The 25,135-nt window shown below is 35.0% G+C and overlaps 1 protein-coding gene across 2 annotated transcripts; it reads right to left on the bottom strand.

Annotated features, from left to right (window-relative positions):
- Positions 1-2,185: 2,185 nt before the first annotated feature.
- On the bottom strand, positions 2,186-24,656 carry LOC128204201 (uncharacterized). 2 transcript variants are annotated; one of them, XM_052905583.1, is made up of 13 exons: positions 24,616-24,656; positions 22,825-22,939; positions 12,938-13,495; positions 11,775-11,933; positions 11,431-11,647; positions 10,870-10,935; positions 9,971-10,114; positions 8,407-8,472; positions 7,942-8,043; positions 5,556-5,615; positions 5,333-5,389; positions 3,975-5,030; positions 2,186-2,904 (listed from the first exon to the last, which is right to left on the bottom strand). In XM_052905583.1, the coding sequence occupies exons 3-13, from the start codon at positions 13,481-13,483 to the stop codon at positions 2,303-2,305; spliced, it is 3,075 nt and encodes a 1,024-aa protein (XP_052761543.1). In that variant the 5' UTR covers positions 13,484-13,495; positions 22,825-22,939; positions 24,616-24,656; the 3' UTR covers positions 2,186-2,302. The 2 variants fall into 2 exon arrangements, with proteins under 2 accessions (XP_052761543.1, XP_052761542.1); XM_052905582.1 differs by having other exon boundaries at positions 22,820-22,939.
- Between the last annotated feature and the right edge of the window lie 479 nt (positions 24,657-25,135).

The following is a 25,135-nucleotide window of genomic DNA, read 5'->3' on the forward strand; positions in this document are numbered from 1 at the left end:
GGTTTATGTTTAAGCCTTAGGCCACTGAGCTTGTTCTCGTGTGTGTGTGGGGGGGGGGTGGGGTGGGGGTGGGGTTCAAACAAATATTGTGATCAGCATGCCAGACTATTGGGTACTCCGGCTTCACCCACAGCACAAAACTGTCTTTAAGCCTAGAACTATACTCAAATTAAATAAGTTTAACGTCTAACTTATAAGTTTATTTTTGTAGTTAGTTATCAAAGTCTAACGTGTGAACGGGATGCGACACATTACAGAGCACCCTGCGGCAATCGACGACATCCTCAAAGACCATCCGAACAACAAGTCACGGGTGAAGTTTACGTCACCAGACATCCATAACAAGATGTTTAACATATACGCACAGCAAGCGTTAACATTATCTAGTGTAGGGCCTCTATATTTCGCGGGATTTTAACGGTCACTTTGTATTGCAACGATAGCTCCTTTACATATATCCTGGTAAATGTAAGTATCATATATAAACTTGAAAATCCGGATAAGATCAGAATCAATAAAATCTCTCTAGTTAATTAAATATTGGCAACTTTGTTAGAAATGTCGAAATTTTATGTTGTTTCAGGCTTAAAGTGGTTCTGCATATTTCTTCAGACTCTGAGGTAAACGGGCAATCAAGTTCCTAGATATCAACCTCGTCTGCCGTGTCATTTCCAAGTCGTCTGTATTGAAGGTACTAGAGGGCAGAGTGTAAGACATGTTTTTAAAATATTTAACAAAGTCATCAACTCCAATATCATAATAATTTGTGAAGTTTAAGAGGGAGTGCCAGTTTATTACACTTGACTGTTGTCCTAACATCCGAGGGCTAACTATTCTAGTTTCACGATCCCATTATTAATTTGCCATCACTGATAAATGTCAAGTGTCAAGGTGATAGTAATGCTAAGTAATCCTGGTATAAAGTTGGTGGCTAGCTATCGATGACTCTCCAAACATTGATTGCATCTAATTGGAGTTCACATGTAGTGACTACTGCCCCATGACAATTATTGATTTGAATAGGAGAAACTACGAAATATTTCCTGATTTTTTCAAATATTATTTTAGAAAATAACTTTCCCAACGCGTACGCCAAACATTTTCACTCATCATATTATTATGATTCTAGTCAGTATACTTAATTTCAGAATAAATGTTCTAATATCTTAGCCATAAAACAATATTTCATGGAGCATAAACAAGACTGCATCGATTCGAGGACTAGTCCATATAACATCAAGTCATAGAGAATGGCGAGACACTTGTCTGCAGGATTTACTTATTGATTTTTAATAGAGAAGTGTGTAAACAGTCGAACTCCGTTGACTCGAACTCGGTTGGCTCGATTTATTCTTTGGCTTGAACTGAACGTAAAAGGACCGATTTTTTTCTACTAGAGGTCAGCATTCCTGTTTGGCTCGAATTTCCCGGGGGTCGATGTATATTTTGCCGGTCGTTGTGAGTTAGAGACAACGGGGGTTCGAATGTATATGAAGCATGCAAGTGATAGGACAAGTGATAGGACCCCAGAAACGTCAAGTTTCCTTTATTCATTCATTCATTCCAATACATACATGAAAACATAAGGTAATATCAAATCCTTTATATCACGCTTAGTGCAAACATATACGGATTTGATTTCTTACATAACAAAATAAAAGTTTGACATTATATTGGATAAAAAGTAATTTGTCATTGAAATAGATTTTTGTTTAATTCCTGACAGAAAAATTATTGGTATAAATAGAGGGTTAATCCATACTAGAATTTTCATGATCATGATTTTAGTCATACCTTATTTTACATTGTTAAAAGAATCATTTGAAATCAGAATCGGTATACTGAATGGAGTAGTTGACAGTAACACAACACATAAAACATTTTTTTATGATTCATACATCTGGTATGTAAAACCGTCCAAATCAAGAATGTTTTGACTGAGGATTGTTTTAATTACCGAAAAAGATACGATAAGAAAGAGCTTTATAATGAAAAACATCGTCTAAATTACCAAACAATTCATATAATAATAAGTAATGTCAGAGAAACCTATTACTAACAAGTAAGCTACTATATGTTAACCTCCAGATGTATATATGCAATTAATATTTCTTACTACTGAGTTAACGATAATCTCGTTGGATACATCCATGTTAAATATTATAATGGTTAGTGTATATAAAGTTTGGTTCTGTCATACATTCCCTTTACTCCTTACTGATTGTGTCCAAATCTTCGGCAGATATTTTTCATGAATTTACGTGTTTGAAGCACTGTTGGTTTGTTGCTGCATCAATGTTACTTACTTCCCGATATTGTCGTTAATGCTTGCCATTCGCTGATCTAGCTGTGAATACATTGTTTCTAGTCTTTCTATAGCAGCACCATTTTGCCCAATATGCTCGTCAATGCTCGCCATACGCTTGTCTAGCTGTGCATACATGGTTTCTAGTCTCTCTATAGCTTCATTATTTTGTCTGGGAGTCTTGTAGAACGAATGAAACTTTGTGACGTTGCAATGTTTAAGAATCGGACAAATCGGAGAAATAATAGCAATCGAACTAGTAATTTCCCCTCCTGCCACCATTCCAACACACGTTAAATCGTCTTTTTCTTCGTCAATAAACACGAGAGCTCCTGAGTCACCGTAGTTAGCAAATTTCTTGTCTGGATCAGTGCCTATTGGAGACACAGCAAATTGGTTAAGTAACATAATTTGGAATTGATCGGGTGTTCTCCATGACAGAGGAACTTCTTTTACAGCGGTCATTGGAGTTTTAAGGTGCGTTTTTCCCTTTGTTGAACCAGATGTTCGCCCAAATTTCCACAAAGACTTGTCGGCTGCACGGCTCACACCACACACATTTCCGCTCTTAAACGTGTATGCAACATCATGGAGAAGATCTGAAATAAAAATGAGTAAAATTAAATCTTTTTATCTTTTTCCCAGTATTCTTATCAGTAGAACAATATCTGCTGAATCAATTATTGAAGTTTTGCACTATTCGAATATGCGATAATTTACATATGTGTTGTAAAGCTTACATTATTAAACGAATAAGAATACATACAACGACACAAGAGAGTGGGGTGCGGTGACAATTGTTCATGTCGTACAATAAAAAGGTGCAAATAAACCATGAATATAAAAAAAATTACAGGATGTGATACGGACCCCGAAAGATAACACATTTGAAAGATGGAGCAATTGGAATGTATATTAAAAGCCAAGTGAGTGACTATGCAGTGGCCATACCATAAAATATGTTAAAATCGAAAACATTACCTTGATTTTATTATTTTTATAAATATTATTTTTTAATAATTATGCACGTGCTAAGCCATGTGGCAGAGTTAGTTTTGGCATTGTTTACAACTTCGTTATTGTCAAAAAAGACGGAAGGCTAATACAGCTTTTTAAACAAATCAAACAATATCGATAGGGATTGGACTTAAAATAATGTTAACCTTCTGACCTACATATAATAAAGTTATAGTTCTTCAGATAGGAACAGACACATAAAAAAGGAAACAAAACATTATTATCGACAACAATCCAATAAAACATCAGTCATGCCTTTTGCCTGTCAAGGGTCACAGATGTATGGTGTTTAATTGTACAAAGTCGAATTTACATCAATTAATGTTTTTGCCCAATTTCCATCAATAACTTTTCAAATTCTGATAAAATGTAAACTCATTTAAAATTTTATGCTTCTGGTTATATTGACATTAGAGTTGTTTTACTTCTCAAATAAACAGTAGTGTTACTATGGTAAAAATGTTTTATGTTCGAATTTGATGTTAGCGATGGTTCAAAATACATTAAGAACATAAAACAAAACATATGTAGAACGGACGGACTCATAGGATATTTATCAACGGACCACGTATTTTCTGCAGGGCCCTTAAAAGGGTCCGGACAGTTTCAGAAGAACGCAAATAAAACCATCTAATTGGGCATGTGAACTTACCGTTTATTTTCTCAGCTGGAAAAATTCCGTCTGCTGGATATTTCTTCTCTATCTGGAACAATGCGACATCGAAACCTGATTCCAAATGACTGCCCACTTGATAAAGAACTTCCACAAGATGACCAACCTCATCGCCATTTTGAAGTTTCGCAGGTTGAAACATCTCTCTCCCACGACTGCCTTCAGGCCATTGTTCTAACATAAGCCGTCCATTGTTTTTTACACAAGCTTCGTACTCTGCATGATCCAGACACATGTGTCCGCTAGTTATTCCACACAGTCCATATTCCGGGTGATCTATAAAGCCACCAAGAGTTCCAATATCTCTGCTTTCTCCTCTTCCTATTTCACATCCCATTGGTAATTTGTCATGTGACTCATGCGACAAACGTCCAAAGGTAACAAAAGCACCTTCCATCACGTCTGTACTAATTCCATTCAATTTTGCCGGAAGTGGGTCCTCCTTTATATATATAAAGTCCTTGGCATGAACACAGAAGACGATGCAGCATTCAGGTTCTCGCACAAACGATTGAAGAATCTCTCTGTTTTTATTTCTCTTAGACTTCAGTGGAGAAGCTGTGATAACACTCAAATACTTATGTGCCTCTAGCAAGGGTTTAGCCCATTTTCCAATGGTAACTGCTATGGGCCTTTGGCATTCGTCTAAAATGCCATGACCTTCTGCATGTACCGCATCCATTAATGTCTTCAATTCATTGCTAAACTTGTGGAGAACTCGTATTTCTAAAGTATATGCAACCGCATTGCATAGAAGGGATACATCGGTCGTTTTACTTAATGTCACAACAAATATAATTTCGTTTTCTTTTCCGACTTTGAATGCTGGATATATGTGAAGTATCTCATTGTTCGAACACAAAATGTTATCAAATGTTTCTTTCAAGTGATTAACAATCAAATCGCATTTACGAGATACAGTTTTCGATTTCCTCCCATCCCGACTGCACAATTCGTTCAACTGTGTTTGAGTAAACAGTGTTTCGCTGATGGCTGCTGAAGGTTCGTCGGTTTCGTTTTGGTCTTCCAATTGGTCTAGATGAAACAGTAAAAACTGAATGTTAGTTAATGATATATTAACTTGTCAAAAGGTGTTGTTTTTTTCAAATATATTATAAGCCGTAATCAAATGTCTAACGTTTTATGCTAAAGAGGAATTCAAATCCTTTCAAATGTTTCAGGGCCATTCGAAAGTAAGTATTTTCATGTTATCATCAGGTAGACTCTGGATATAGAAAAAAACTTAAACTCGAATTGCACTTTTTCAAAATGTATTACACAATTACATTCAACAAAGTTATCCCCCTTAAATAAATACTTTCTGTAACCATTCTCACCGTAACCGTTGGTTTCAACCATATCAGTTTTCATGGAGTCTGTCAGAAATGGACCATCTGTAATGAATGCAACAGACATCACTCGTACATTGTATAATATAATCCATTAGTACATCTTGGAATGGTTACACGAACATATTTCTTTGAGATTTTGCTTAATTGCCCTGTTTATGATATACGCTGCAATGATTTACGATTTTAAAGCGGCATACAATATTCCTACCTCTGTATTCTGTCATGGTTCCAATGTCTTTCTTCATTAAAACCGGTATTGGTCCAATTGCTATTAAAACCAGAAGAACTCATTGTATAAGAATTGTAAAAGTTTTTTAATTGTTTCAGTTTTACATAGGGTATTAACAGAGTAAATGTTATAAGTTCTAGCGGCTGGATTAAGTTGAGCCTCTTAAAAGAGGAATTGTTATTGGTTCTAGCGGCTGGGCTATGGTTGAGCCTCTTAACAGAGTGATTGTTATAACATTTAGCGGCTATATTATTGTTGAGCCTCTTAAAGGAGTAAGTATTATGAGTTTTACCGGCTTGAATATCTCTTATTAGAGTGAATAATATAAATTCTAGTGGCGGGGTAAGAGTTTAGCCCCCTATAAAAGTTAGTGTTTTAAGGTTTTAGCGGCTGAGTTAGGGTTGAGGCTTTTGGAAAGTGAGTGCTACCCGTGCTAGCGGCTTCGTTGGGGTTGGGTCTCGGAACAGAGTGAGCGTTTAAAGGTCTAGCGGCTGGGTTTGGGTTGAGCCTTTTAACAGGGTGAGTTTTATAAGTTCTAGCTGCTGGGTGAGGGTTGAATCTTTTAACAGAGTATGTGTTATAAGTTCTAGTGGCTTGGTAAGGGCTGAGCCTCTGAAAAGATTGAGTGGTATAAGTTCAAGCGGCTGGGTTAGGATTGAGCTTTTAAACATAATGGGCGTTATAAATCTTAGCGGCTTGATAAGGGTTGAGTCTCTTAACCTATTAAGCGTTATTAGTATTAGCGGTTAAGATAGGGTTCAGCCTCTTAACATAACATGCGTTATAAGTTCTAGCGCTTGGGTAAGGCTTGAATCTCTTATTAGAGTGAACGTTATAATTTCAAGAGGTTTGGTGAGGGTCGAGTCTCCAAACAGAGTAAACGTTTTAATATCTAGCGGCTTTGTTAGGGTTGAGCCACTTCATAGAGTGAGTGTTATAAGTTCTAGCGGCTGGGATAGGGTTGAGCCTCTTAACAGAGTGAGTGTTATAAGTTCTAGCGGCTGGGATAGGATTGAGCCACTTAACAGAGTGAGTGTTATAAGAACTAGCGGCTGGGATAGGATTGAGCCACTTAACAGAGTGAGTGTTATAAGTTCAAGCGGCTGGGATAGGATTGAGCCACTTAACAGAGTGAGTGTTATAAGTTCTAGCGGCTGGGATAGGATTAAGCCCCTTAACAGAGTGAGTCCTATAAGTTCTAGCGGCTGGGATAGGGTTGAACCTCTTAACAGAGTGAGTGTTATAAGTTCTATCGGCTTAGTTAGGTTGAACCTCTTAACAGAGTAAATGTTATAAGGTATAGATGCTTAGTTAGGGTTGAACTTCTTAACAGAGTGAGTGTTATAAGTTCTAGCGGCTCAGTTAGGGCTGAACCTCTTAACAGAGTAAATGTTATAAGGTATAGATGCTAAGTTAGGGTTGAACTTCTTAACAGAGTGAGTGTTATAAGTTCTAGCGGCTCAGTTAGGGCTGAACCTCTAAACAGAGTAAATGTTATAAGGTATAGATGCTTAGTTATGGTTGAACTTCTTAACAGAGTGAGTGTTATAAGTTCTAGCGGCTCAGTTAGGGCTGAACCTCTAAACAGAGTAAATGTTATAAGGTATAGATGCTAAGTTAGGGTTGAACTTCTTAACAGAGTGAGTGTTATAAGTTCTAGCGGCTCATTTAGGGTTGAACCTTTAAACAGAGTGAGTGTTATAAGGTATAAAGGCTTAGTTAGGGTTGAACTTCTTAACAGAGTGAGTGTTATAAGTTCTAGCGGCTGGGATAGGATTGAGCCACTTAACAGAGTGAGTGTTATAAGGTATATAGGCTTAGTTAGGGTTGAACTTCTTAACAGAGTGAGTGTTATAAGTTCTAGCGGCTCAGTTAGGGTTGAACTTCTAAACAGAGTGAGTGTTATAAGGTATAGAAGCTTAGTTAGGGTTGAACTTCTTACCAGAGTGAGTGTTATAAGTTCTAGCGTCTCAGTTAGGGTTGAACCTCTAAACATAGTGAGTGTTATAAGGTATAGAGGCTTAGTTAGGGTTGAACTTCTTAACAGAGTGAGTGTTATAAGTTCTAGCGGCTCAGTTAGGGTTGGACTTCTAAACAGAGTGAGTGTTATAAGTTATAGCGGCTCAGTTAGGGTTGAACCTCTAAACAGAGTGAGTGTTATAGGTTATAGCAGTTGGGTTTAGGTTTTAGCCATTTAAAAGAGTTAGCGTTGTAATTTCGGGCTGCCGGGTTTGCTCCTATCGTTTCCATTGCATTAGAAAACTTAAGCATAAAATTTGCATCATCATTTTATGTTATCTTATGCATTTCTGCTATTGAGTAAATGAATCTCCCATATTAGGAACACACTTACTATCCTACTTACCAGTGTTTACGCATGGTTCCGACAAATCGGGTCTCATAGATTCTGCCAGAGATGTATCATCTTTAATGAATTCCACAGACGTCAATTGTTCGTACCAATCTCCTCATTGATTTATTGAAAAACAAGGAACGTATATAAGTGTTGAAATGATTTCAATATTTGGCCATTTTTACTACATTTGATCAATATTCAACTGAAAATCGTTCATTACTGATTGTTTTATCTTCAAACAAATATATGTTTGCCGTCAACACAATAACTCTATATTCAAACTAAATATTCAGTTCGTCGTCTGCAATATAACTCAGTGTATATTCTAGTGTGTCATTGAAATGGTTCATTCCCTCAATATCTACTCTTCTATACAAATACAGAATATTTTCATTTGATAACAATTGCTATTTGGAATGAAGCATTTTCAAAAATATTATATTTTAACACATAGCATATAATAGCTAAACATACTTCCATATCCTGAATCTGTGGTTGGTTCCCTACTTCGGATATCATCGTCTGTACTCTCTGATGAACCTATGAAAGTTACTGATAGAGAGTGGAGACGGAAATGGCATTTGATTATCTAATTTCTAGCGCAAACGACTACACAGAAAATGACACTTGCAATTCTGTTCATGTTTTACAAAACGATTGTTTTATAAAAATGATGTTCTGTAGTCACGGGCACAAATTAAAGATTAACAAAGATCAAACAGTTGTTTTCATCGTTACACTTCAATAAACCACTTCAATATAACTTCAATTTAACAATTAAACATAACACTTAAAAAACATGTATTCAATACAACACTTCCATATAACTGATTTCGATATTTGGCCATTTTTACTACATTTGATCAATATTCAACTGAAAATCGTTAATTACTGATTATTTTAGCTTCAAACAAATACATGTTTGTCGTCAACACAATAACTCTATATTCAAACTAAATATTCAGTTTGTCGTCTGCAATATAACTCAGTGTATATTCTAGTGTGCCATTAAAATGGTTCATTCCCTCAATATCACGTACTGAATGTTTGCTTTTATAAATGGCCAAAGGTATTAAGTATTTGTCGATTTGCCGATAAACTTTTCATTTGTTTTGGTATTGAATGCCACAAACACCATTTGTTCGTACATTCCGTTCAATGATTCATTGATTACATTTGATTGGCAGAAATCTTTTTTTCGTCTTTTACAGAAATAAGTTTTATTTTGTTTTATTGCCATTTATTTTTATCATTTGCAATATTTGTTTTTAATTTCAAATCCTACGGACATGTTCCTACCTCTGAATTCTGTCATGGTTTCCACATCTTTATTCACCAAGAATATTTTCATTTGATAACATTGTTATTTAGTCCAATAATCATATCAAATAGCATACTATTTCATTTTGTCATTTCGTATATGCAGTGTGTTTTGTTGTATTGCGATAGTGTGTCGCTCGTTTTTGTCTGTAAGACTCTTAACAGAGTGTCCGTTACCAGGTCTAGCCGCTGTGTTTGCTTCTGTAGATAACATCATATAAGTAATATTGGCGTACAAATGTATTTACAGATTTGAAAGGTACGGCAATACAAATTGAACGAATGTATACCTGATCCATACAGTGCACCTATAAATATATTTTCAAAACACGCCAAGCTGATAGTTGAGTCCAACATTTACCAATACTTTCTAACTAAAAAAATCTTGAGACTCATATGCATATTCGTGAAGTAACCCCACGAATATGCATGTCAGCGACATTAAAATGTAGAAAGTGTCGGTACCTTGCGGCATGAGTCTCAAGGTTTTTTTAGTTAGAAAGTATTGGTAAATGTTGGATCCATTCAGATTTTCACCTCAAAGCTCTAGGTCACACTAATTGGACAATCGAGTTCAACAAGATTATATGGTTATCAAATATTGTTGCTCTATCTATTATGATTAATTATATTTTAGGCAAACTATATACCCATTCTGGTGGTGGATTGATTACATGAAACAACAATGTCCTTATCCTTGGATATGCAAGTAGTTTACCTTTAAAAATTAAGTCCTCTGTTTGCCATTGTTTTATTTTCATCTGGAAACATTCCATTTCCTTTTCAGTAAAATTGACGTCTGAAACACACGACAACACGTCGTCTGCTGAATTCGCATAAACACTTGACTTCATTGAGCAAGCTGTAGAAAAGAAAATATGTTATATGCATAAATCATTCTTCAACTAAACGTACGCGTCGAAAAAAGCATTACTTCATTCTTAGTTGACAGAACAGAACAGCCGAACAAAGATTATTCATTAAAAGAAATATGACAAGATGATACGTAAAACTGTATTTTGTAAACAATTCTAATGATTATACAGACATATACTAAGCTAATACCCGAATTAAAATACGCTTATGCTACAACACTTTAATTAAATACACTTAGCTTGTATATAAAAATTGACATGGCGTATTTTAATTGCTCAATCATAAATAATGCTGAAAATTAAAAGAAAGTTTATTGCGATAGTTCTCGTCATGATTCAAGAAATCACTAAATAAAGACCCTAAACGAAAGATGCTTCTTAAACATAGCAACTAAAAATAAGATTGGAGAACTGTAACGAAGTTTTCTTTGATTGTTAAATTACCTTATTCTTTACACGTTTGTCTAATAAAGTGAAATATCACGTAGCCAGCCATGTCGCAAGCACAATGCTTCGATGGAAACAAACTCTAATGTGCAATTCGATCAATACAATTTTAAGATGTATTTAAATTGTTCAAATTTTAACCATTTCCCAGTTGTACGAGAACACCTTTTGACCACTCATCATTTACGTTTGAAACAAGTTGCATTACCCAATCAAATGTTTAGACAATCAAAACGATCCGAAGCATTTTCAAAATATTATATTTTTACACATAGCATATAATAACTAAACATACTTCCATATCCTGAATCTGTGCTTGTTGCCCCTCTGTAGATATCATCGCCTGTACTCTCTGATGAGCCTATGAAAGTTACTGATAGAGAGTGGAGACGGAAATGGCATTTGATTATCTAATTTCTAGCGCAAACGACTACACATAAAATGACACTTGCAAACAATTGTTTTATAAAAATGATGTTCTGTGTGATAAATGAAATTGCTATACGCTACTTAAGTTAAAGGCTCAATAATGAGAGGGAGATAACCGAACAAGGATCAAGGGGAAGTAGACAAAAATTAAAAGTTATCAAAGTTAAAACAGTTTTCATCGTTACACTTCAATAAACCACTTCAATATAACTTTAATTTAACAATTCAACATAACACTTAAAAAAACATGTATTCAATACAACACTTCCATATAACTTCAATTAAACAGTTCAATTTATCATTTCAAAAACGATTTAACATTTTTAATATTAATGTTACTTGAGCGCGATTAGCGAAAAACTTTGAACAAACCCGGTCATTTAAAGATGAAAATGCACGACATAAATTAGTCTAAAACAAAGGTTACCTTTTTTCATCACATTTTGTATACGTTTAAGGCTTGTCTGTATGTATTTCAATGTACCCTCTGTCCCCTCCAATTCATAAGAAAACACTGGCCGTGCAGTCTCTCCCCCTAATGTCATGTCGATCAGATCTTGAACCTCTGTTACTATCTTAGCTGCTTGTGCCAATGCAAATTTGCTTTCTTCCTGTTCTAGCTCTGGCATGTCGTCAGTCATAAGCTAAACATAATCGACAAGCTAGTAGTATTTATGACAAATATTTATTTCTGAAATATATGATAAAACTATGAGGCATTTCAATAAAAACATGTATATTAAAGCACAAAAGCCACTCTTTAAATCCTACTTGGTTCAGTTTTGCCACGGCTGCCTTGGCTCTTGGATTACTGGACAACCACGTTGAGTCTTTTAATAAAGCTGTACACTTCACTATACACATCTCAAAGAGTTCATCACTCATTCTTAATTCTGGCGAATGACGTACAAACCGCGAAATATCCCTAATCTGAAATGAGGATAATTATGTAATATTGTGCCATAGGCATGTTTGTTTTAATGAAATAAAACTGAAATAAAAAAGAGATCGTTTCAACGTACACACTCTGTGTACGCGGCTTCTTTTTTATGAATAGATGTGATATTCTGTCCAATTAAAAAGATACTAAACCATAGCGTTAGTGAAATTAATACTACAATTGAAACTACAAGGACATGCATAGTAGCCTGCTATTTGAAGATGTTCAATGAGTCACACATGATACAAATTTACAAGACAACACACATTCAAAATCTTTATAAATAGTGTCATTGCTAAATGTCAGGATAAACGCATGGATACGGTCAGTGGAAAAGAATGAAGAACTTTCTGGGGTTTAAACCCTTACACGAACTCTTTTCCCAACATTCAAATATTCGTGCAAAAGAAATATTTAAGCCCCAACATATCCAGCATCATTAAAGGACAATGAAGAATAAAATAAATACAGCAATTAATTATAAAAGTGAAATAGGAAACATGATTTATTTTAAACTCCATGTGACTAAAAAGCTATAAGTTTGAAAAAGCATTATGATTTGAAAATAAATAAAATGAGCAAGGTTGACAAACTAAACTAAAAGGGGATAACCATAAGTATGATTTCAAAGCGGTCATGAAGTAAAGACACATCGATTGCGAACAACACTTAGAGAAAAAAGATACGGTTAATACACGGAGTTTGCAATACCATTGCTTGAAAAGCATTTATTCGGTGAGAACAATGTTATGCTGTTGTGGATTATTCATATGCATGTATAGCATGCGTTTCCGGTCAAGATAAAAACATTCGACCTAAGGACAAGTGCATTTGCCGGAAACGAGGTTTACGTAATAATTCAAGTGTGTCAGGATGCATACAATATAGGGGCAGCATTGAAGATCGGAAAACATGTTTAGTTAAAACACAAAAGGATAATGAAAATATAAAAGAAACAAACAATGCTTACAAATATAACCCTAAAGATTATTACCTCTGTCAGTATGTTCTTTGGATGGGTCAAGAGAAAGGAGAAATAGCTTTCATACTCTTTGCAGTTCATCATAAGATCAAGCACGCCATTCAAATCTACATCATCAAACGATGCTGCGTCATGGTAGCCTTCTCCCATGAAACACTTCGCAACCTCGAAGTGGTTATTATTCCACATTTCAGCTCGGGTGTTTCGCCAGGAAGGCATTTCGAACCGATGCAAGCTATATATCTGGTATCTGAGGTACTCACATATACGATTTGGGCATGGTTTATACATTTTATGTGGAGCATCGTGAAATGTGCAATTCTTCCATGCATGTGAACATAGTCCCCTGGTAGGACAAGGCAAAATGTTTGATGTTCTGCACAAGCCACAAAATGTCGGAAAATTTGTCTGCGTACATGAGAATATTTTTCGTTGTGTTCTGGCACTGCCATCCTCAGCAAGATCCCGTAGCCCGTACCCGGTAATCCGAAGGGCGAGGACGGATTTAAACCAGTTCTCACTGTCTTTCTCCTCTAAAATTGCTTTATAGGACGCCATCGTTATACGGCACTGTAATTCAATAGTATAATTGTAAAAAAACGCTTCATGACATTAGCTATGATATAAACTGTCGCTGTCGATGTCCTTTTGCGTGTGGATAAATCCGATGAAATAGGAACTGTTCAGTCTTGAAATAAACGATGAATAAGATCCTTATAATCGAGGAATTGAATTTATCATAAATCAAGTGCCATCTATTTGTTTAAACATATATATAAGATCCATAAAATGATGGGTACGATATTGAGTAATTAACCCAAACCAAACTAGAGAATTATTTCTATAGTAAAGCTTAAACTTATCAAAAATAAACCGTTTTGAACTATACTTTTGACGTCTGGTTAGATTACTGAAATAAATTTGTTTCGTTTCGAAAGATTTTCTTTATCAGCAGAAGATAACTAGTCGGGATTCTTATATTGCAAGAAGAAAATGATACTCCAACATTTTTCCATTATAACATAGTAAAAAAACTAAAAATGTAAAAAACCTCGACCGCATAACTCATATGCACGAACTCTATCGATTGAAAATATGTTAAAGTATCGAATTTTACTGTAAATGGTAAAAACTATCTTACGAAACAAAACAAAACAAAAATGGTTATCGTTATTATCGTGAACAATGGCCTTCAGTCGGTTATAAGCATCTATATAGAATGATGTGTTCTGTTCTTAATATAATCATAACGGATTTAAGTCCTTTATTTCGTTTAGATAAAACATGTTTATACTTGATTTGACAGCAAGTAGTTTATCAATATCTTTTGAATTACCTGTTTAGTCTTAAACCTCTTTAACATGAGAAAAGTAAAGACATTATACTGAAACAAAACTAGTAACCTCGGCCTAAGGGACTGAATATGAATAACTTAAGAGTACTACAGTGAACGGACTGTATAATTATCCTCCCCTAGTATTGTTGAAGGAATTTAAACATTAATAAAACATCCCGACAATGCATTGGATCATATAACTCATAATGTACCATACACATGAAGGCTGGTAGTGAGAAATAACTATAGTTGGTATAGGCAAGGTTTATGAAAACTCCGGAATGAATCTATTCTGGTCTATCTGAAATAATTTAGGTGTTATAAGGACTATTTTAGTCGCATCTAAACTAAACTCTTATATATGTTTTTTTTTCTTTTATTCCACTTCTCAGTGATTAAACGTATATCATAAGTGACATGACATACGATGTATTTGATAATATAAATAATACAGGTTCAAAAGATAGGTGTATGATTATTACAAATTATTGATTATATCCTTCAAATGTCTGCTTACAATATTTACAGGCAAGCACTCTGTATTAACGAAAAGAGCTTATCGAACACGAAAAATAAGCATTTAGTGGCAGGTTCGAGATGTGTATGTTCGGGTACTAATGAGACAATATGCAAACAATAGTTCATTATATTTACATAATAGCATTGGTTTTAAACAAAAGAAATATCTTGAAAGTTTCCTCCGGAAGACTGAATGCAGTGATGGATTTCAGGTGGAAGAGTGAGCGCATTAGATAATCTTATCCGAGTTTAAGAGCAACGTATTTATGTTCTGGCCGCATAATGTTTAAATTTCGTGAAGAGTCGTTTTTCTTAGGCTGCCAGTTTTTGAACAGATAATAATAGTATGCATTATAATATCAGCAAGTACAGTTTTGCAGAGTTTACACGTCTGTTTGTGTTGAACTTGTGTGTATACTAAAGCCTTGGTTGCAGTTTTGGCGTGAATGATTTCCGTACGTGACTGTGCATTCGAGGATGGAAAGGGAAATGGACTCATGGACGCTTTGCAATCTTCGAAAATCCTCGTCAGAGTTTGTTCTTCCTCGCCACTGTATTTTGTGTTTTGTATTACAATGATGATAATGTTCGATTGACTATAAGTTTGCATTTACTTTTACCTTGGAATATGGATGTTTTAAAATATACATTTAAAGAACCAATCAGTTCGTATTTTAGAAAAGTGAAATTATATCCGGAATGCAGCCTGTCTGATGTTTAAATCCCTTTGTTACGTATAGGTTCAGTCTACTGTTGAATATCTGACGAGTTAGCGATGAGGTGGGCATAGTACAAAGTGTTTTCAGGAACATAAGTTTACGTTTTTGAATGCCGTACTGCAGCATTGTTGTAGCGAAAACGTAGAACCATGATTCTGCGTGCTGTGGGGATACTACTTTTTGTCACGACAGAGGCTTTTGTCAGGTTGCGATCGTAACATCGCGATCGGATTTTTCAATTGATAGTACACTGAAAAGGAGGAGTATGCTTTTCGTAAGAAAGAGAGAGTGAGGGAGAGGGGGGAGAGGGAGAGAGAGAGAGAGAGAGAGAGAGAGAGAGAGAGAGAGATTATTTTCAACTTTACCATATGTATAAAAATATCACATTTTCAGATGCTTAATCTCCCATTAAACGACCGAATTACAAGTGTCCATTTACATTAAGCCATCGTGTCAGGGTAAAACAGCACAAGTTGTATTTAGAAACTATATAGAAATGTTCAAACCTAATTGAGGGAACTGACTGACACTGATTTGGTTGAAGGTTTAGGCAGGGTATTGAAAGTATCATTTTGTGTTTACAGTTAATTAATACATAATAAGAGACATCTGGGGTTTGAATTATATATATTCATGTTTGTTAAAGATAAGAAACATGATTTGGCACCAAAAATTTATCACGAAGCATGACTACAATTTAACTCTCATCAAATGAAGGTTGCTAGTTGTCAGAATCATATATTTGGCACATCTAAGTAAAAGTGTCACAACATCTAAACGTTCAGGGGAAAAAAAAAACTTGGAGAAAGTGAATGACCATGGTGTCTGTAATGTTTACATTTTATATTCAAGAGCTATTTATGAAAATTCATAAGTGATAGTAGAGTGACCACATTTCAATTTTCAGATAATCATCTTTACGTGGGCTAAGCATGGGATACAGAGATGCTCTCTACCAAACTGACGAAATGGCGACTGCAATGTGAACAGGCGATGAATCACAATGTATGAACTGAATTAAAACTATTTAATACCAATATAGCTAGTTTTAAAAAAAATATTAACGCTTCATCTTCATAGAGAGGATATAAAAATCTCTTCAAAGCCGGACCAATTTAACTTGCAGTGAAAAGATAATCTCAGTGTTTTCATTTTTTACTAAATCTATAATCACACTGCCCCCATAATTTCATGGACATATCGATAATCATTACTTTAATATTAAACATTGTTCGATTAAAATTACAGGAGTATGGAACACACATTCAGTTTGGGGGAGCTATTCAAGGAGCCGCTCTCTTGTATCTCAGTATTTGTTGCATTCACAAGAGGTTACAGTGAGATCATATTATTCTTTGTTATTTTAAGTCATCTTCACATATCCTTTAAAGGAAATATTATACGGGGCATAAATGGATGCTATGATGAGTTGTACATCTTCTCAGTCCTACGACAGGTTGACTACGGTGTTATTGGACTGCAACAGATGAACGAAAAAAGGAAAATAAGGAAATAATATACTACCAAAATAAGACAATGATTCCGATGATTAATACTATGATGATTAAGATTATGATTCAGATATTTATGCGCACGAGAGTGTCGACCAAGAACATACCACCCTGACACCAAAAAAGAGTTGGCAGATCTTAGGGCTGAGGTGGAAACACTCAAAAGGTAGTTGGTATGTCAAGATACAGTAATATAAAATATTAGTCTAAAATAATAGACGTGATATACGGGATTCTTCCAATCCCTAATGTCTTAACGGGTTTGTGCAAAATCCGGGGGTGGGTTGAAAAATATTGAAACTGCATTTAGTTAAGTATTTTATGTTTGAAATGGATAACAAAGGTTTATATTCATATTTTACCATATAAGTGCAAAGCTATTTTGCACAAAACAAGCATTAAAGGCATAAAACACTTGATTTATATTTCCAATAAAACGAAACTTGACTGACACAGACAACTATTATGCTAAGCGGAACAACTCGACCCAATCGTAATAACTCGGCCATCTCCGGCAAGCTTCGACATAGACCTCGGAAATACAATCGTAACAACTCCGCCATGGCCGAAGTGTTCCGATCGATGTAAAACTTTGAACTGCAGCCTTGCATGTATATATCGTTATGTTTTGACAGAATGAAATGAAGAAAAACCCATCAAACTCATAATTACTCGTTGGATATTTATGTTTTTGTGTACGGAACTAATATAAAATAACATTATCTGGTAACATTTCTTGTTTTTATGATAGTTTATAGACGCAATATGCTTAAACCCGGAATCCAGACCGGAATAACATCCTACTTTTGGTACAAAACAATTTGTACGTGAAGGATTTGCCATATCAAAAATCGTCAAACAAATTCGTCAACGTACAAATATTTGGACTACATAAAATATCTGCTTAATAATGAGAAGTTGTTATTTATAATCCATATGGTGCATCATACAGGAGCCAAAGTCCAATTCCTAGAAGTCGGAGGTGTCGGTACAACCGCCCTGACTTTGCCGTAGGTAAAGATGGAAAAACAGTTTTTTCAGAACAAGGTTTTTCTCATTCAATTTAATTAATTAATTCATTATATAGAGCAAATTATAATAAAGCTGTTGTTGATGACATCTTCTTAACTCCAGAAGCCACAATCCATTTGCCAAAACCATCAGAAACCATTTTAAGAAAACAGGGCAACAGCAAATCAAATAGCAGAACCCGACGGTCACACAAAAAAAGGTAACATAAAGACTGTTTAATAATAACATAAATGCATTTCAATAGTGAGATTAGTGGGTTGTATAACAAAACTTGATGACAATCACTAACATAGAATGCATCCTTGCTAAAAGATAATAATAAAATGAGCATTCAGAAGCGATGAAATTTCAGAGAAGTAGGTAGTTCAGTAATAAGTTTATGTGCGTTATAAGATGAAAAAGTATTGACATTAAAATCTCCGAGTGTAAATATATTATTAGAACTGCGTGTGAAATCGTTATTTTCACTCATCTTAAAGTGACCAGTAGTCGTTAATAGAGTTCGGGGGTCTGTAGAAGCCCCCGATGAGGAGTTGTCGGTGTTGTACGGTGAGGTAAAGCCAGAGAGCTTCAAGGCCTATGATTTTGAGATCAGACCTACAAGAACACTGAAATTGAGAAACACCAACACCGCCTACTTGTCTACTTAGACGGGCTATTCGAAAGGGGAAGGGTTAAAATTGTGAATAAGGATATCTTAATTGTCTGTGGAATCACAGAACCAGGTTTCTGAAAAAAACGAGAATATCATAGGACAGTGCTTAAATCTGGAGAATATGAAGCGAGATTTGGATGTACATCACCTGCTATGATAAGTTACATTACGAAAATGTAAACAGCAACAGAAACATCGAATAACAACAGAAGTTTTTGAGTTAATGGTGTTTATCGTAAGACCAATCCAAATGCATTTATTCTAGAGCGTTTTCAAACGGAAGTAATGCACGAGAACTATCTTAAAGGAGTAGAAAATTGCGTGACGACCGATCCGGTTACATCTGTAGGAAAAAAGAATTAAAAATATAATGAAATGAACATGACGACAGTCAATATGCTTTACGTATAAAGGAGCATACCGCTACCATACATCGGTGCGCTACCGTAACCGCCTAATGCAGACCAATTTTTAAGGGTGCTGGTTACCGCTACTGTTTTGCTGTAAGAACAATGTAGACGACTGTAACGTACCGAAATAATAGGTACATCCAGTTCTGCAGCCGCTAAATGCACATTGTCCACGAAATTGTGGTGCGTTTGTCATTAGAAAAAGAAAGGATTTTGCATTTTAAAACCAGCATTATTACGCTATGGTACTTTGTCTTAGAAACAGTTACTACACTTCCTAATTTCTTTTTAATATAATAACCATGCAACACTAAGCAACAGTATTTCCTTAAACATCGTCATTCAACATTATTCGGCTCTGGCTTTAGTATACTTTCTTAAATGTAACTACATGCTTAATTTTTCTCTTGTATAAAGAGTACGCTATGGTATCACTGTCAAATTTAAGAAATGAGCAAAACTGCACAGTGGTATTTCTTTGACATAAATATTTGTTTTACGGACCTGTGTGTTAACTTCGATAAGGTAGACATTTCATGGTTGAATTAAACTATAATCAGCCGCTTAAGTGCACTGTTGTAGCGCTCTCGAATCTAAAAATATGCAAAACCACGCAGCGGTATTTTTGGTATTAACGTAATACGTTACCAGCATAACACAACTCATTTCAAAGGCGAATGAAGTTGCCTTTGAAGGCCATTTAACGCTATTTACGCTCTATTTAACTGTTGAAATGTTAGTTATAAGGTGCTTATAAATCCAACCGGACATCTATTACCTGATCGCTATAAAGTTATCATGGAAACCATAGTGACTGCATAAATTTCAACAGAAAATCCATTACCAATTACATGTGTAGCTGTACAGTTGCCATGGAAATCACTGCAATAAAATAAACCAACCGGACAAATATCCGAAGGTCGCTTTAAAGGTTGGATCCAAAGTGACCCCTCCTTTGAAAGCTGTATGGGAAAGCAGCATGATTTTACACAGCATTAATACATATATGTTGATGAAGCAATGATCAAATGTCACGGTTACCATTCAAGAATCGTTTTTGCTCTTTCATCGTGTGTCCTGATGCTGTCATTTGGGTATCTCTGGAATTTCCTGTTGTACTTATGTCGAAAGACAGACATAGGTTGGACTCAAACAGTTCTACAGAACTGGAGAGAAAACATCATAGGACGAAATCATGCTGTATTTGCCGACAAGATTTAAACAACAGTTCTTCTGGCGCTTGGCAAATCTACACATTCGTGTGGCGTATTTAACACCGGGGGGAAATATTGGCCAAGCACAAAATCAGTCCACAAAAAAGATGACAAAGTTAGGATGCTTAGCAGAGAGGAAAACATGATACGAAAAAGCTCGGAAGGGAATATCATCTTCACTGCATTGAGTAATCAAAACATCTGTGCCACACGATTACATGTTTCGATCTTATAATAAATAGCCGACAGGACATGGTTATGAGGGAAAAAGTGGAATAAAAAGGAGAGTGGGAAAAATCATCTGTCGCATTCCGCAATTGCTGACTTATATAGGGGTCGTGTCAAGTAGTTACATAGTACGTGCGCGATATGTAGCTGACACTTCTGCTAGTATCGTACGCGTGAAGAAGATGGTGGACGTCTCGAGCTTACTTGACTGAACATAATGGTGAGTCAAAACACAAACTAGTAGCAATGCAATAATAATGGTTGATGGTGTGAAAAACACCAATGATTATGTGCACAGTAGAAGTAAATGAAAAGAGAAATAAATGTTGTCAAGTTAGTCAATAACTCTGTGTTTATTGTGAATATATCTAAGGGAAAGAAATATGATACTATATTCGGTTCGTATGAAACAATAATTTTTTCCTTGCATGTAGAATAAATATAGGATCTGACACGAGTTGTCATTTAATACAAGATTTTATTAAACGAGTTCATGAAATTTGTTAGTAAGCGAGCCTCTGGCGAGCTTACTAACAACTTTCATGGACGAGTTTAATAAAATTCTTGAATAAAATGACAATGAGTGTCAGATCTGTTTTATCACATGCTTAAAACGGTGTTTTATTACCAATTAAGTTCCACTTTCTGAACCGATTGTTTGACAGCCAAAGTACTCAGAGTAGAATGTCAACGATGCGCCATATAAATAGTTCCAAATTAAAATGACAAAAGTAACTAGCAGTTATCAGGTTTTAAAATCTGATAAAGCGCTTAACAAGTCACAAATATAAAAATGTGAAGTAAAATATCCAACAACATGAATAACGAACGATTTTAACCAAAAAAACCCCAATAAGTACACAATTTGGTGACGTCACATTCAGAGTACATGCATTTACGCGGTTTATGTGACCTACATCGGTCTGTCAAGTTTTACTGTGTGCACGGATTTAAAAGTTATTCGCTGTCGCTTTCTACGATGATTTTGCAGCGTTTTCTTGGTGTACATGGTGTTTCACAACATGCAGATGATAACGGCGAAGCCTTACTCTGTACTGCATGGATGTTGATGTTGAAAAAGTTAATTTCCACCAGGAATGTTTCTAGAGAACATGATGTTCTAGCCGCCATGGGATGTGTCATGAGATGTCTGTGCTGCGGAATTCGTGTTTGTGTTTTCGGTAGCCGACAGCTAATTAAATCGGCAAGCAAATGGCATTGATTGCATATTGCTTGTGTTGGTCAAAAATGGAGATGTTTGAAATGTTTTTGTGGTGTTTGTCACTATTGTGTCTGTATTTGTTGACTGACTGGATATTTCTGTGACTAGTAATCTGCATTATCTGGTTGGCGGAACATTGTTATCAGAAAGTTTTTGTACAAGATGCTTTCTGGCACTATGATTCGTTAGCCATTTCTCTCCCGGAAGTCTTACAGCTTCATTATTACGGTAAGTATTTGTTGGCATTTGAACCATTTTGTTTACAAACAATGCGGAGGGATATCTAGGTTGCGTGTGATTAGTCTGACCAAATGAAATGTCTGATAGGTTATCTTACACATGTGTAAGATAAAAATATTCGTAATGGGTATATTACACGGAAAACAAAGGTAAGCATGTGATAAAATGTTTTTTTTTATAAAACATAGATATGATACAATGAAAACAACCTAGGCTGTAAAAACTTAGTTTACATGGATGCTAGGCCACACCAAATGGATGTCTCTTTCCGCGGATTTACCGCCCCTTTTAAAAATGTAAACAAACAATATATTTTTATTTTTTGTGCGACCGAACCGATACGTTTTTATCGCCAAACATATTTATATGATAAATATATTTTTGAAAGCTGAAATATAATAAATTTCAATTTTCAAACGCAGTTTAAATCTTTTGTCGTAAAGTGAAGTAACCGATGCGTACAGATTTATACTGTATTTCGATCGGTTGAGCATTGGTTTCAAAATATTCAATCAAAATGGCGCCTTTGTGTATAACCATTATGGCTAGCGGTTTGGAAATTAAATCATATTTTTAATGTGATGTAACCATGCTCGACGTCATGATACTCGTGACTAGAATTTGACCTGATGACATCGATGCTGAAAACGACAGCTTATCTAAACGTGAACATGTTACATTGTTTGGTTCCAATTTATGTTTCAAATTCATTTTTCCCAAACACTGACAAAAACAAATATATGTTCACAAATAGCGACCAGTATAGAATGGAACACTGGTCCATATAGATAAAAAAGGTAAGCCTTACCTTACCTTACGTCACTGCTGTCCAAGGTCCTCGGTAGCGCTTGCATAAGGTGTAAGTGTATTCCGTTTCTTAGCTGTAAAAGGGTTGATTCAATCGTAAGCTGTGCTACAACCCGTAAATCTGAAACACATTTTGCAAAACATGAAGCAACACTCAGAAATCAGTTAATATTTTTTATTTAAAAATGTAAGCCTTAAAAATGTTTTCATTCATTTGTTCGGCAGCTTTTGTTGGCTTCTACCTGTAAAAAAGCATACACGTAATTTATATGACACGCATGGAACCATTGCTTGACGTATTGTAACGTGAATATGTGGCGGAATTTGCATCGTATGGTCTTTTCTTTTGTTTATATGTTGCGCGTTCACGTGTAATTTTGTCGGGTTAGTTTGTTCAGTATTCATTCCAGTTCGGTGTTGTTTTTTGTTGTTGTTTTTTGTGTTCTATGTCCTTGGCGTTTACCCAGTGCCATTAAACCGGGTTTATGTTTAAAGGTTTTGATACTGAGCTTGTTTCTGTAATTTTTCACATAAGTATTCATAGGTTTTATATTACAATACTATTTAATATTGTATTTTTATTTACTGTTGCCATTTTAACAATTTGAACATTACATAAGTATCTGACACGTGTACGTCATGGCTTTTACTTTAAGCCTAATATGTAATATGAGTAAAATGCTGATAAGCCTGTAATTTCCTTCTTAACATTTTTTTAAGTTCATTGAATCAGCCTCCTCAAAATGTATTGCACATTCCACATATTTAATATTATAGTTAACCATATTTCAAAAAGGACTAGTAATGCCATTACCATTGTCACACAAACATGATATAAAACCTAAGACATCGTCGCTTCATACTGTATGATCATCTATCAATGTTTGCATATTTGCATTTTAATAGACACTTATAACCGGTATTTTAGTATGGATTGCTGTTAAGTTAAATATATACAGACTTTTGATAATATCTTGAGCGCTCAAGTAATTCATGGAAATGGTTTGCCTTTTCTGCGTGTATATAAATATATAGCACGATAAAGTACCATATTTTTTACACAACATAATCAAATGCCACGAGGGATGTAAACTTTAAAAAGAATTTGTTCTGTCGTATATATACTAATAATCCTCGTAGCCTACATATGCATTCTAGGTTTCGTATGCAACAGGATGTCTACCTCACCTTTACCGACCTATCCGAGATGGGATATTATTATCAGAATTATATTACTTGCATGGAAAATATAAAACGAATTATTGCAAAATGTTAGTAAGTCGATAATGCTCTGAGATATTAAGAATGTCAATGATTTGTTGAAAATAAAATCCGATAAAACATAGTAAAGACATTACGAGGAATCCCCGTAAACGAAAAAGGTTTACTTGTGTAGAGTGTGTCCTCCCAAGTGGTTATACATTTAAATGAAAAGTTGATGAAATGTAGTTGATCGTACGGGTATAAAAGTTAAATCATAAGGAATAGTGTTTACGGTTATCAATATCTATTTATACAACGTTTGTTAACTAGCATGCATAGCAGCAATGTAAATATACCAAATAACAAAACGCATGATGATGATGATTTATAAAAAATCAAACTTTGTGTGAGCAAGTTATTCAAGAACGCTTTTATTACTATGAATACTTATATAAACATGAATGTTTACGGTTTATATAAGTTTACATTTAATCTCAACCTCAGCTCTGTGGTTGCAAATTCCAGCATAATAGCAAATTTGTTGACACTATAAATATGATTATAATAAACAAGAATATAAGATTTCCATCTTACCAATGTGAAGCAGTCAATCCAAACAATACACTAGTATTCGGCTCCCTCGTAACATGATGGTAACTGAAATTGCATAATCTGTTATTTGCATACACAGGATGGTGGATGTCGCGATAAAGACACTTGACTGTGGATATGCATGCACTCTAATCTGGATATCTTAGATAATAAAACGTTCAATCATCGTTGTTTATCAACCTGCAGTACATGGTGAAACCGGATTATACAAAATAAGAAATGTCCTTTAAAAGTATCCAAAAAAGAACACAAAGAGTCTTGATCCGAACCAAATTTCTCCAAATATCTTAAGACCATTATTACAGGATTAAGCTTAGCTCAATATTTTTGTTCTGGTAAGATGTTTGTAATATAAATATATTTCTGAGATTTCGGACTCTTTGCTGTGATAATCTAGATTAAATAATTTTTGATTAGTAAATCAAGAGTATGTAATAAATTTGGCAAAATGAAATACGCTACTTAATTTGAAACGGTTTTGAAAAGTTGGGTCAAGAACTTT

The sequence above is a fragment of the Mya arenaria genome, chromosome 10 (genome assembly GCF_026914265.1).
Source record: "Mya arenaria isolate MELC-2E11 chromosome 10, ASM2691426v1".
Taxonomy (NCBI): Eukaryota; Metazoa; Mollusca; class Bivalvia; order Myida; family Myidae; genus Mya; species Mya arenaria.